General features: G+C 38.7%; 1 protein-coding gene across 5 annotated transcripts in view; it reads right to left on the bottom strand.

Moving 5' to 3' along the window:
* Positions 1-15,400, bottom strand: part of LOC143036501 (oxysterol-binding protein-related protein 3-like) — a 107,735-nt gene that overhangs the window by 60,151 nt on the left and 32,184 nt on the right. For 4 of the 5 annotated variants that reach the window (XM_076203926.1, XM_076203921.1, XM_076203924.1 and 1 more), the window contains exons 3-5: positions 3,029-3,107; positions 2,418-2,545; positions 650-817 (exon numbers count right to left, since the gene is read on the bottom strand). In XM_076203926.1, the coding sequence (XP_076060041.1) occupies positions 650-817; positions 2,418-2,545; positions 3,029-3,107 (375 nt within the window). The remainder of the gene's footprint in view (positions 1-649; positions 818-2,417; positions 2,546-3,028; positions 3,108-15,400) is intronic. The other variant, XM_076203925.1, reaches the window with a different exon arrangement.

The raw sequence follows: 15,400 nt of genomic DNA, 5'->3' as shown, positions 1-15,400 counted from the left end.
CTTCCAATCAATAGCTCATACCAAAGAAAATGTATTTTTGAGGCGGTGGTGTCTTAACCTGCCTGGCACAGAGCACCATATAGGAGCTCTTTTCAAAACTGTTGGTAGACTGTTACAAGTCTACAATCCTTGTTTTCAAACCAGATGTGCATACATATACCAAAAGGCCTTTCCCCCTTTATAAGGGAGGGTAGCCAAGTCAAAGCATACACCCATCCAATCCAGATTTGTAGTCTATCCCATCTTAGCTCCTCATAGATGAAGGGTTATCCCTGTTCCCTAGCCACTAGTCTGGTCAGAAGCATTACGGAGACGCAGCACCTCCATTGCAGAGCACAACAACTCATTCTGGCTTATTCCCTATCACTTCATTACATGGTGACCCTTCCCCACCCCACTGTCCACTTGATAATCTACAATGCAGTCAAGAAGAAATACTTTTTGGCTGCATCACTTCTTCATCCATTCCCAACTACTCTAATATGAAAATGTTTCATGATTAAGATAATGTCCACATAGCATACTTATGATAAATCTTTTCTAATATATATTAGTTAAACATTAATCAAAAGTAAAACCAATTAAACTAAGTATAAACAAGCTTTTCATAAATTCCCTAGAACAAGTTTCCGAAGAATAAATAGCCTACCTTAAGATGGAAGATAAGGGTATCAGCATCAATGTCTATACGTCGCCTCCTAGCCTTTGTCGAGATTACAGACAAGCCAATGTCCATACGTCCATGAATCTTTCCTCGTGCTAGATCTGCTGCCGATTTTGCATAGAGCAAAACGCTCCGTTCCAGCAAGAAGTATCTCTACAATAAATATAAATTAATATTAATAGTAAAATATATTGAAATGGATTAATGTAGCAAACACATATTGGGTTATGATCAACATTAATAACTCTCTATAGATACATATATCAAAAGGTCTTTTCTCCCTAATAAAAGGGGTGGTCAAGTTGAGGCACATTTTTACTTTTAACTTTCCGTCAGCACTGTCATGCATCTCTACATTTATGAATGCCCAAGACATCCTAAATTTTTACCAAAAACTTCTTGCATATTTTACTATAAAATCTTGATCTAGGCATCCTTTTCCTCAATTACTCCCTGTACTCCCCTCCTAATCCTCCCAGTCAACACCCTTACATATACATCTTACAACTATCCAATCAGACTGATCCCTCTGAAACTACACTAATACTTGGTCCCTTTCTCCAAGTATAGTGGAACTATACAAACACTCCTCCAGTCTACTCGTACACTTCATTCCCTTAGGCACAAATTAAATAATCTCACTAACCATTCCACCATAACTACTACTCCCTTCAGAAACTCAACTTGACTTAGGTGCCTCAGCTGCTTTTATCTGTTTTAATGTTGTTTGTATCTCCTACTTTCCTATAGACTTCTTTTTCCTATAATTTTCCTCTCTCATCACCATCTTTTTCCTGGCATCTCCCACTACCACAGTCAAAGCCTCCCTATCCTCCTCCATATTCAACAATTCCTAAAAATACACTACCCATCTTCCCTTACTGCCTTCACTTCCATTAGGCTGTCCATCTTCACCTTTTACCTTCTCTCTACCTGATTCACCTCCCCTCACTCTTTTCATTTCTTTCCAAAACATGTTATTTTTTCAAGTCTCCCTCAAACACCTACCCTATCTTATATCCACTTTCTTATTGGCCTCCCTCACCTTGTGTTTTCTATACATATCCAGAACTTAAAGAAATTCATCTAAACTTTCTATGCAACACGAGAACTACAAACTAAATGAAGCATTCTAAAGTTTAATCATGAATCTCTGTAAAGTACAATATTATAATCTGAATATATTCATGTACTATAGTACATTGTAAATAACACTCCAGGGGAAAAAATCATATACTGTGCTTTCACTATGAAACTATGAACAAATTAAGAAAATATTATATTATACTAAATACTGCATGTGAGTATATCTTATGTATATATGAATGCATGCATCTGCCTGTATTTGCCCATTCACCTTTGGTTAAAAGTATAAAGGCTATTTGCTTCTCTTGCACAGTTTTGTAAAACTTCCTGTTTTCCATTTCTGCTCACATGTCCATGCATTTTATTTAGCAGGTCTAACCAAGTATCTATTACTAAAGGTATGTAGATGTTCACATTTGTGCATGTACATGCTGGTGTGCATTAAGTTGAATTGTACAAGCATAATTTGTACAAGTTCATTCAACATTTGTTTACAGAATACAGCCAGGAATAATCTGGGGATCTACAAAAAATCTGGAAGCAATTTCTAGCTTCACTCTTGAAAAACTTTACAAAGAAAAATTACTCTCACTTTATTCTTCAAAACTTTATAAAGAAAATTCCTTCCATCTCCAACTTCAATTGAACTATCATTGTCTTAACTTACCTTGTGCCATCCTTTCAGGGGCCATTTTCTCCTTTTCAACAAAAAGCCCTCAAATTTCTGTGGAGTCAAATCAAATCTCTGCCCCTCTTTCAAGCCCTCAAGGATTTCCCATTCCCCTTTTTTGGAGGCTGAAAAATATGGTACATTTCATATAATAAAAATAAACCTAATTACAAAAACATGCACAAACCTCCAATTGTTAAACAAATGCTCATCAAAAAATACATTACATAGATAAATCACAAAATATCAATACATTACTACAAACTTTCAAGAATGCATAGTACAAAAATATAATCGAAGAATGTACTGCATGGTATTTATTCATTCCAGGGTAAAAATGAACAAAAATATCTTAATACAATATGAAATATACATTACAGTCATGGTCTTACCTATGCTATGATTCATTATGTAAACATATCTGTTGCTCAATTTCTTACATACATCTTTCTATACAAGAAAATATCTTATAAATACTATATACAAATCATATAAAGAAACTCAGCAACAAATGTTATATTAGCATAATGAGAACCATGGCGAGGTTAAGACTATTGGGTGACTGTATAAAAGAAGACCCGTGATATGCAGAGAAAATTGACACTTACCTATCTTATGGGAACTACTTGGTGACTTTCCTGCTTCCTGAGATTCAGCAGATAAGCTATTAGTATCCCCACTCTGCTCCTGATGAAAAAAAAAGAAAGTAGAAGAAAAAGAGATCAGTGGTAAGACCAAACATATATTGTACCAATAAAATAAGCAAAGCTCACTTGATCCGTTAACCTCTTCAATACGAGTCAAATCCTCATGGGAATCATCAGCTGCCTGATGTATGATGATGCATCACAATACTCGGATTATAAAATATGAAGTTACTGTTGTATTACTCATTTTCTTTCACTCTGAACATTAATAACCACAGAAACTATGATCAAGTCAGTTCACAGAATATGGGGGGGTCATTCAGCTACAACTGCAAAATATAATCAAGATGCCAATACCAGCATCCTCATATACCCACTCATGCCTCATGATGCCTACGTAAGCGTCATTGTATGGAAGGGTTTAATTGCAACCGTGACACATCCTCCAGGAGACAAGGTGGGGTGGTTGCAACATACCTTTCTGAAGACTTCAATAATTCTGATAGAGGTGCGCCTTGTTCGGCTCCCATATCTATAGAGTGATGTCTGGGAGTTCATAGACTATCCTCTCACACTTGTCTCACTAATCTGTAGTTTGTCCTACTTGCCACCCCTCGTGCCTCCCTCCCACCTCACTCACTCACTCCTGTTCACTTATTGTCAAGGAGGGCCAAAGTTTACTATCTCTACACAACCATGAACTTGTCAGAACTGGGGTAAATATTGAGCTTTCTGTTTTACAGGCAAAATTTGGTGCTACTTTAGCATGCAGTCTACCTGGTCATTTACACTACAGCATGTGGTCTACCTGCACTTTTACATCTTAGAATGCATTTTACTTGCACTTTTAACCTAACTAAACCTAACACAACTGAACCTAAATTAACACAACTGAACCTAAATTAACCTAACTAAACCCAACCTAACCTATCCCGACTATATCTAACTTATCCAAACCTAACTCAATCAACCTAAACCTAACCCAATCTAACCAAGCCTAACCTGACCAATCTAACCTAACCCAATATTGCCTGGTCTGAGTACTCAGGCTAAAGTTACAGTATTAAAAACATACATACATATACCAAGGCTTTTTCCCCCTTTCAAGGGAGGTAGCCAAAAAGGGAAAGGCATAAAAACACTCCCACCCATTTCATCCCTAAATACACTCCACACCCCTCCCACCCTCCCTCTCATCTGAGCACCTCCTGGATGACGGGTCATCCCTGCACCTTGCCCACCGCCCTGGGTCAGAAGCAGTGTCGCAAGACACAGCATATCCACAGCAAGGCCGCTTCATTTAATCGGCGACCCCCCCTCTCCGTCCCCCCTTGCATATAAGGAGAGGACGGGGAGAAATCCCTTTGGGCTGCGTCAAAATTTGCTCACACATACTACCTCACCCCCCACCCATTCCTCCTCATGCAATCACAACATCATCCATATACAACCATTCTCCACTCACCTCTGTCTTCCGTCCTCTCCCTTCCTTCCTCAACAGACATTCCCCTCTTCCCCAAAGCCCCCTTCACCCCATCCATCCACCTCATCCTAGGACGTCCCCTCATGTTCACTCCCTCCACATCTGCCTTCCATACCTCTTTTACAAGTCTTTCTTCACTCATTCTTTCCATGTGTCCAAACCATCCTAATATTCTTTCATCAACCCTATCTCCCAGCTCCTTTTTCACCCCTGTTCTCCTCCTCACCTCCTCATTTCTCACTCTATCCAGCCTAGTAACAAACAGAAAATAGAAACATAACTTCATCATCCAAAAGCAGTGCAAACTCTGTGCAGTGACTGGTGTGTGGCCAAAATTAATTTATAAATTCAAACTGTGTAGTGGATCAATCAATTACTGTGTATGGGCATCAGTAACTATCAAGATAAAATCCTCAATATAGTACCGGTATTCATGTTTTGGTAGGGTTAAGGCTCTTATCACTACAAGGTAGGTTTTTATCACACCTACACAAAAGATAATAACTGCAAGTCATGTCACTACATACGCTGAGGATTCCTGTAACTGATTACGGTTTGTGAAAAGTCACCCATTTTCTTCCATACCAAGGGATATGTTTTGTTGTAGTCTGGCTAACATGTAACTATTCTATGCCACTCATTGGTAAGCCTACCCCTTCTGTAGTGAAGTACTTACACATACCTCAATCAGTCTTCTCTATCAAAGTTCTGTACTTGTTTTTACTCTGTCTGACATTTAATAATTCCATTTTGTTATGTGGCAGCAAACATGTGACTGGTGTTTTCATTTTCTTTCTCTGTACCAACATTCACCCCAGAAACAAAGTGAATTACATGATCACATTAAGAAAATAAAGTTCCTGCTTGAAGGAATGTTCTATTTATCCCCTTCAATCAAAGGGGGAATGTTGTTTGTTTGATGTTTGGGCAATATTATATATATCTTTATTATTATTATTGTTATTATTATTGTTACTATTTAAATATTTAATTAATTTTTCATTTTTATCATCATTGTTTTCACTATTATTGTCATAATTACTATTAATAATTTTTATTTCTTGGTTATTAGTATCATTTTTATTTTTATTATTGTTTTTATTATTATTATTACTTTTATTTTATTGTTATTATTTCCTGTATTGCTACTATCATTTTTGTTATTATTGTTAATATTATTATTTAAATATTTATCTGCATTGTTATCATTACTATTGTTACATTTTCTATTAATTTCTTTGTTATTAGTGTTATATTTAATTGTAAAAATGTCTTCATTGTTACGCTAGCCACAATGTGATGTTCACACTCGCCACCAACTATGGTAACTCGGAGAGGTGGTGAGGTCCACCCCATGTATATAATGCCCACAGCCCATTTGTACACATATTTCTTTGAAAAAGCATACCTGCGAAACTAGTCAGGAATAAACTCAAGACTAAGACTCCTGTGTTTCCTATTCCGCTTACATCAACCTGTCAGAATGTCTCAACATATATATATATATATATATATATATATTATATGCACAAGATATAGAAAACTGGGAAAAATTAAAGAAAAGTTCAGCTTCTTTAGTCTCATAAATATATACTTTGTTCCAACATGTTATACACATAGCTATGTCAATCTGTTTTCCATACCTGCCAATAAACATATCAGTCTGAGTTTTCATGCATTTTGTCTGAAACAACAGCACAGAGACATTACCCATCTTATAAATCACCTAATCTTCTCTGACTCTTCTTTCTACTGATAACAATTCTTATAGTTATGAAACCTAAACCTCTGTTAAGTGAACTTAGCACACTGTCTTGAGGGTTTTGGGTCACTTACCATTATCTATCAACTCCTTAAGATAAGGAGTTTTATGAAACCTTTTATCATCAATTGTACTTCAAATTTTCACATTTTTCTTTCCTCTGAGTTGTAGGTGACGATTTATCCTGGGGCTTGAAAGGAAGGACTTTACTCCACAGTACCCTAGTCAGTCCCAGGTCACAGCCCCTACTCTTGTTACTGTTAACATTGGAAATTCTTTCAAATGAAGTCTGTCTTGGGTTTCCAATGTGTAACCACTTCTCAGAGTAGCTACATACTCTCCAGAATTCAAGAGATAGAAAGCCTCCAACCACTCGGGGTGAAAGAAAAGGAATCTTTTCATTTCTACAGCCAGGTGCTGAAAACCCGAGGCTACATTATCATATCTAAGGTGCTATGGTTCAGTGAGTCCGACTCCTGAAGACATCAGAGGAAGTCAGGAAAAGGCTTGAGCCCTTTCTGATGCAAGTAGTTCATGCAACAGTTGCAATGAGCTTGGGTGCAACCTACTAGCTGTACTTTACACAAGTATAATAAACTTAAGAGAAGTAGTCCTACCAAATCCACAAAGAAGTTGAATGAATCTGCAACAATTGTTATTTTCTAACCATAAGAAGGGTTTTTATTATGACCAAAGCATCCCTATTGGGCACAACTTGGCTTACTCGTACAATTCACTCTGAAGAAGCCACCGATGATGGGTACCTGCATGATGGAGAGCAGTGCTGCCCATTCTCAAAACCCACCAACCCCCTCACCTCCTGATAGAGCTTTGAGGAGGCTGACACTCAAGTCCCTGGACTGAGCCCAAGATCTATCTCTAACAATTTCAACAGGCAACTGTACCCACTTTCAGCTGATGACTAAGAAAAATACTCCCACACTAATGCAACATAGACAACATTCCAAGGTTTTCTACCCACATACATCAGTGGGAGGGCCCAGGATCATTGCCACCCACTGCAGGTTTCCAGCCAGTGAAACTTATGGCAACAATTATAATTAGTATTCACTCAGTAAACATATCAGCTACCTTTATGACCATCCATAGATTTTCTGTTATGTTTACAAATGTCACATGGAAGAATTCCTAATGGAAAATTTAACATTTGTAAATCTTTAGTCAGCTATGTAATCATCATTTCACATATGTAAAACAGGCCAGGAAAATGACCTGACATAGAAGACATTTACTTAAGGTGGTATGGTGTGGGAGGGAGGAAAAAAAAAAGAGAGAGGGAGAAGTAGAGGGAGAGGGAGGAGAAGGAGAGGGAGTAGGAGAGTGAGGGAGAGAGAGAGAGTAGAAAAAGACTGTGTGTGTATTAATTCACCTAGTTGTATTTTACTTAAGGTGGTATGGTGTGGGAGGGAGGAAAAAAAAGAGAGAGGGAGAAGTAGAGGGAGAGGGAGGAGAGGGAGAGGGAGGAGAAGGAGAGGGAGTAGGAGAGGGAGGGAGAGAGAGTGTGTGTGTATTAATTCACCTAGTTGTATTTTACGGGAAGGGGAGCTACGCTCGTGAGGTCCCGCCTTTGTATCGCGCAGTGTCTAGTTTGCTCTTAAATTCGTGTGTGTGTGTGTGTGTGAGAGAGAGAGAGAGAGAGAGAGAGAGAGAGAGAGAGAGAGAGAGAAAGGAGATTGAGGGAGGCTGAGACACACGTGGCACTAGCATGACAAACAAGATTCTTTACACAAACGTGATAACATTACTTGTAAACAGATCTAGCATGTGCGGTCGACGGAAACCAATTCCCACCTTCCACTCCTCTCCACTCAGGGCCGGTGACTTGCGAGGCCCAATTAGAAAATTGATAGTGGGGGAAGGGGGGAGGGGGGCTCTACTCTTCAACAGTTCGAAATTGATGTTTTATTTTCGTGTATTATACTAGTCTTAGCCAAAAAACATTAAAGGTTTGATATACTGAAGGAGCTCAAAGTGAAACCGGTCAGGAATAAACTCGGAACTAGACCCGTGTCGTCTTCTTCCACTTTCCTCCCATTGATATTTTCATTTATTATTATTATTATTATTACACACACACACACATATATATATATATATGTATATATATATATGTATTAAATATATATATATATATATGTATATAATATATATATATATGTATATAATATATATTTATATATATATATATATATATATATATATATATATATATATATATGTTTTAATTACCCACTGTCGGAGAAACAAAGCAAAAGAAACAGACGAACTGTATATTTCGACCACTACTGTGGTCCTCTTCACAGTAGTGTTCGAAATATACAGTTCGTCTGTTTCTCCGAGTGGGTAATTAAAACATTTTACTAGATGTGCTACTACATTTTCGTCTTGTGAAATATATATATATAATATATATATACATTTATATACATATATACATATATATATGTATATATATATACACACATATATATATATATGTATATATTACACACACACACACACACATATATATATATATATATACACATATATATATATATTCGTGAAGTGTGGGAGGAGATTCTCTTTCAAGCATATTCTGTTGAAAACGACAGCAAATGTATTAGAAATTAATTTCTTTCGTAAGCTTTCTAGCTTTCGGAAAGTAGATTTCTAAGGAAAAGAGAGGAAGAAGCAAATTTCCAATTGATATTGGGTACTTATATTAACACAAGTCTATGTTATACACAAAATAAATGAAAATAAACAAAACACAGTAGAATAAACCCAAGACATTTCGCAGATAGTTCTGCATCTTCAGTTGGAATGAAGGGGAGTATGTCTATGATGAGTCTAAAAATTAATAAAGACAAAACTTGGAGAGATCGCTGATGACTATCCTCTGCTTGGCTGGCGCTATTTGGTTGCTTCCTCAGCCTTGCCGATCGTCTAAGCCCTAAGGCATGAGGACAAAATGTCATGCCTTAGACGATCATCTAGGAAATCTACTTTCCGAAAGCTAGAAAGCTTACGAAAAAAATTAATTTCTAATGAATTTGCTGTCGTTTTCAACAGAATATATACATACATATATATATTCATTTATATTGATTTATGCCTGGGGGGGGGGGGGCTCGCAACATTTCCGCGCGGGGCCCAACTTGATCAATTCGGTCAAATAGGCTTAATGCCGTGTCCCTGCCTCCGCCTACTACACGCGGATTAATTGCCGACGTGGTGGATAGTGTCTTGGGGTCTCACGCTTTAGTTTAGAATTCACGCCGCGCTCACAATTTTAACACTCCCCCTTGTCCACGTACGTGTGATTCACCATGGTCTTGGATCACGTGTTGGACTCGTGATCGATAGCTACTTCCCTCCCGTAAGAGAGCTCATATATGACCGATGTGTGTGTGTGTGTGTGTATGTTAAGTTAGGAAAAAGTACAACGGCGAGCCACAAAACTGATTCCAATTATCAAAAATAAATCACACGAAAATCGACTAAAACATATGAATCTGTTTTCCCTAAAAAAAGCGTAGACTCAGAGGTGACTTGATACAGGTCTTTAAGATTTTAAAGGGGAATTGACAACATCAAAAGTGACCAAAGTTTCACATTGAATGAGAATCAGACAAGAAACAATGGTCTCAAACTGTCTGGAAATAGATTCAATTTGGAAGTAGATAGAAACAACTTTGCCAACCGTGTAGTTAATGAATGGAATAAACTTCCTGCACAGGTAGTGCAATGTAGTTCAGTTCGAAGCTTTAAGAATCATTTAGATAAACACCTAAGCAAGATGCTGTAATGATTATAATTTATTTTATATTCTTTGTTTTTGTTTTGTTATCATTTATCTGTCTGATTTTCATTTATTATTAGTTATATGTCAATTTATTATTTATCTACCATTTACCTGTTTATTATTTAACTATACCTATGCATTTATTTGTATTTTTTGTTATTTACATTATTATATTTTTATTTATTTTATTATTATTATGATTTTTTTCGCATCCGACCTATATGGACCAAAAGGTCTCCTGTCGGCATGCTCCGCCTTTGTAATAATTTGTTTCGCACGTATTGACTTTTCGCTGTGCGCCGTCCACGGCACGACGTCGTGCTCTGAACTAACAATGGGTGTCTATGGAAGCTTCCACACGTCACGACCACGTGTGAAAACGTCTATACGTATTTGAGAACACGACGTCGTGTCGTGGACGGAGCACGGCGAAAAGTCGATACGTGTGAAACGAGCCTTATATCATCTCATCCGTGAAGATCACGAGTCAAGCACGTGGGCCACATTAATGATGAGTCATGCAACCTCGCCCACCCAAACAAACATGTGCATGTGCATACCTCAGGATGTTCGCAAGGAATTATTATTAGCAACAAGAGGAAAGGCACGCACGCACGTACGAACGCACCCAACGTCCGACATTGCTTGATACACAAAATCCAAATAATTAATTCGTCCATACAATTGCCGTAGAACTATAAGTGTTCATCTATGTTAGATATGATTACAATAATAATAATGCAATAATAATAATAATAATAATAATAATAATAATAATAATAATATAGTAATAATAACAATAATAGTAACGATATCAATAACAATAATAATAGTGATTTTTCTCGGCAAGATAAAGGGTACGGTTACACTAGTTGACGACAAGCTCGCAGTCCAACTTTTGCATTCGTTCATCCTATAACAAGTGGTTAAGCCCAGCCTTACCATGAGGAGAAATCCCCACCAATCACGTAAAAGGAGCTCCAGTAAGCCCCACCCTCTATCCAGAATGAGTAATCTTATTGGCAGAACCAATGCCTATGTCACTTTCTCAAATATTTTACCCCAAATAACTTTGACCGACTCGCAATATCTCTAAAATGCATATTTGACGATCTTTGCATGTTTTGTACACACATCTTCATGACGCAGTGGTAGCGTTCGTGGCCGTCACTACAGCGGTCCGGATTCGAATCCTCCCCAGGGCTGAAATAATTTCAGTATTGCTGCACTGTGAATCGTTACTTCAACTCGCGTGGGCAGGGAATTGAGTGTGTACGTGTAAGGTCACAGCATTACCCATGGTGAATCACACAGATTCTCGAGCACTTGGCACAAGATATTTGTCATCCATAGTATATGGCAACTGAAGGACTGACTCAGTGAGAGATAAATTTTCATAATATTATTATCAATATTTCTTAATATAATCGGGATGCCTCGCATCCCAAATCGCCTCTTTTGGTTGCATCTTCTCTATTGGAGCAAGGATAACTTCAGTATTCCACTCCATAACGGCGAAAAGTGTAGATATCAAATACAATATAAATTCCATAAAAAAATATTTTCTATTTCGAGATAATTCTATGCTATCAAATAATTTATCTCTTATTACTAAATAAATTGTAATATATATATATATATATATATATATATATATATATATATATATATATATATATCGTAAATATACTCTTAACATATATCTTCAGTTTATTTTCCTCGGATCTCTTCCGAGATGTGGACTACAACGGTTTTGCGTTGGGCGTCCCTAGGCTTGGATTCCAACCCAAATCCTCCAGCGATGAACGAAATCCATATCTAGGCTTGGATTCTAACCCAAGTGCTCCAATGTTGGACGAAATCCATCTCTAGGCTTGGATTCCAACCCAAGTGCACCAATGTTGGACGAAATCCATCTCTAGGCTGGGAATCCAACCCATCCATACACTAATGAAGTTCGTGGTTCTTCACCATTTCCAACTGTTTACACCTGCCAACGTTCAATTCGCAAGCAGCCCCGTAAGGACCAATGGGTCTGGTGCTGTTTGAATAATCTTCTTTTTTATAACAACAATAATAACTGTTGCCTTCGGGTTCAATGACTGAGAAACCGCAACCTCAAGTTGGCCGGCAACGGTCGTCGCGCCCTCTTAAACATCTCTGAGAAGAAACTTCAAAATCTGTTTACGATGGGACTGTTTCTACGTCACTAGTTGGACATAACACGGGGAGGGGAGCTGTCGTCGGCTATTGCCCCTCCTTGTATGAAAAGGTGTAGGAAATATATCTTAGGTTATAAGACTTTGTAACCAAGTAGTGAGCTCTGAAACAACTGGTTGTTTTAAGGGACGATGAGATAACTATGGAAAGGGATGACAGGTGGTAAGGGACATGGAACGGCCTAGTGTAGGCCTTATGGTCTTATCCAGTTTCCTCCATTCTTATGCTCTTCTGAAAGAGATCTTGGACCCGGTCCGGAGACAGAGCGCCAGCCCTTGGGGCTGCATCTTCAGATTGGGTGGGGATGGGGTGACGGAGTTGGCGTGTTTCGGAAATGGGCAAGGGGGGAGCTGATTCTCTCCGAAGTCCATCTTGCAGGACTGCCACTGGCATGGGCATATACAATGATTACATTAAGGGATCTTAAACCCTCATATTAACTCGATTAATCCTCCCGACAAGGTGAAGCTCTTCATTCACTTTACTCTGGTTAACGTCAGACTATTTCAGGGGTTATCATACTGGGCTTCCACGGTCTTCACCAACGCCGACCGTTGAACGTTCGTTCGAGTAAAAACGACTTCGGTTACGTTTTATTTTTCGAAGCTCCAAATATTATTATTTTTTCGTCATAATACCAAAGCTGAAAGATGAAATATGAAATTGCATATTCATATGTTCTTGGAGAAGTCTAGATTTCTGTAACCTAAGTCATGTTCTAGTGACTGAAATGGAGACTGGAGGTAGGATGTCGGAGGAAAAATAGCCCAGTATGATAACCCAGTAAGCCCAGAGTTGTGGTCGTTTATTACCACCTCCCCCCCGGCCTTCCGTACTGAATGTATTTTTTTTTTCCTTTTCAGGGGCACAAGGGTCATGCAGGCAAGGTTATCATATCAAAACAGGCAGGACTCGTAGTAATGGAATAAAATTGGACAAATTTAGGTTAAGAAGGAAATAAGGAAGAACTGGTTGATCAACAGTGGTTAACGAAACGCTGAAACAATGGGTTGTTTTGAGAGAAGACGAGGTAACTTTATGGATGGGATAACGGGTGGTACAGGGCATTGGAACTGCCTCGTGTATGCCTTATGGTCTGTTGCAGTCACCTCCGTTCTGTTTTTCTGTTCGCTCTGGCTGCCGTCATGCGATTTTGTTAAATTTTGTGGCATTAACATACACCCCCCGCCCCCTCGCCTCTGTAGACTTTCACTTTCCATTTTTCACAAATTCCATTACGATTTCCTACAGACGATTTTATTCAGCTGAGGGGAGCTCCCCAGCCATTCGGGGTGTCAAAAGGAATCAAAGTAGCCTTCTCCTACCCAGGGGCCCTTTTCGAGTTGAATAAAATCGCCAGGCGCCAACGATAAAAGCATCCTTAAAGGTGCCCCTCCGGGCCGGTGAATGTCAAACGGTCCTACGGGAGCGTCTGGCAACTTTATGTAAGGACGGCGGCGGCGGCGGGGCAATACTGCCAGGAAGAACAACAATGGCTGACGGGCACCCCCTGGCCTGGAGAGCTCGGGCGAGTGGCAGTCACTGACGATATGCCCCACAAGGAAACTATAAACACTCTTCGCTCAGATTATTCGTAAAATTAGCACAGTCTGTATATTGTCAGTGTATCTGTATCGCTGCCAACTTATTAACAGATTACTATTTTACTTATCAATTCACACATGTGAAATACAATTTACACATGCATACTTGGAATAGCTTACAGGGAGCCCAAACTCGAACAATACAAGAATTAGAATATAAATATGATATTTGGAAATCATGTGTATAGATTTAGATCGAACTGTAGCCTACACGATTTTGGGGCTAGGCGTGATCAATTGGAGAGTAGGAGGGCATTGTTCTTTTCCTGAACTCTACAATTAGATAAATACACACACGCATGGGGGTAGTGACGAGCCTTATGCAGTCATTATTTTAGAAGGGGGCGGGGTAGCGGCTCCCCTACGGACCAGAGGCAATATCTTAATGGACTTTTCTCAACTCAAAGAAAAATGTCAATCATTTATAACTTCTCTTCGAACTCTTCGGCGCAAAATTGTTCTCTAGGATAGAAAAGCTGGACATACGAGACAAACATACAAACACACACATATTTGTAGCAACAATTACTTAAGCAGTTAATGTTAGCGGTTTTTCGCCATCATTTGCTACATTTTGACATATACAATTAGCAACACAACAACTACTTACGTGCACATCTGCACGGCAATGGAGACGTGGGCTCTGAGGGAGGCAGAAAGGAGGAGCAAAAATCTATCCGAGATGAAATGTAAGAGGTATGATAGGGTAACGAAGATAAGTGACAAATGTAGAAAGTTAAGAAGAGAACGAGTGTGAAAATGGTGCGGTGGATCAAAGAGTGCTGGGATAGTTTGCAAAAATCAGACGAATTAATGGGATGAAAAGAACAAACAAATAAATAAGATTAATAAAATAAAAAGGTTTGTCAAACAATGGAGTCTATGTGCAATGGAGTGAATAGTGATGAGATGACGACGGGGGAGTCGCTATATAATGAAGCGGTCGGATAAGTAACAATAACACAAGGGTAATAAACAAGAAAACTAAACAAACATGACTAAGCAACTGGTGTAAAACATACTGCGTGGTGTTGCTAACTTTAACCTTACTATTTTAGCGTGATGAGCGCAATAAATCAACTCGTTTCCCGTGCCGCTCAGCAGGAATTTCTTAATTTAGGCTATGCCATTTGAGCAAACAGAAGCATCAAGCCCTTCTGGTCTTCTATTGACGTTTTGGCATCTTCAAGATGCTACCACACGACGAAAGCTGTTGATGCAAAACCAAACCATGGATGTGTGCATATTTCAATTCTTATCGTCAAATTTCGGTTATAAATTTCCAACATCTTATGAGTTAGGTGACAAATCTATTCCTGTATAAAAGTGTCATATATTCTCATTATGACCCGCAGCCATATTTTCAAACCTAACCGAATTTCACCCACTCCCCTTCTCCCGCCCCGAGACCAGCGAAGCAACTATGGCCCTTATATACAATGGGCATAAGGCTCAT

This window comes from Oratosquilla oratoria, chromosome 20, assembly GCF_046742065.1.
Source record: "Oratosquilla oratoria isolate Oo_2021 chromosome 20, ASM4674206v1, whole genome shotgun sequence".
In the NCBI taxonomy this organism is placed as follows: Eukaryota; Metazoa; Arthropoda; class Malacostraca; order Stomatopoda; family Squillidae; genus Oratosquilla; species Oratosquilla oratoria.
Note: the sequence above shows the minus strand (reverse complement) of the source record. Positions and strands in the feature narration are given on the sequence as shown.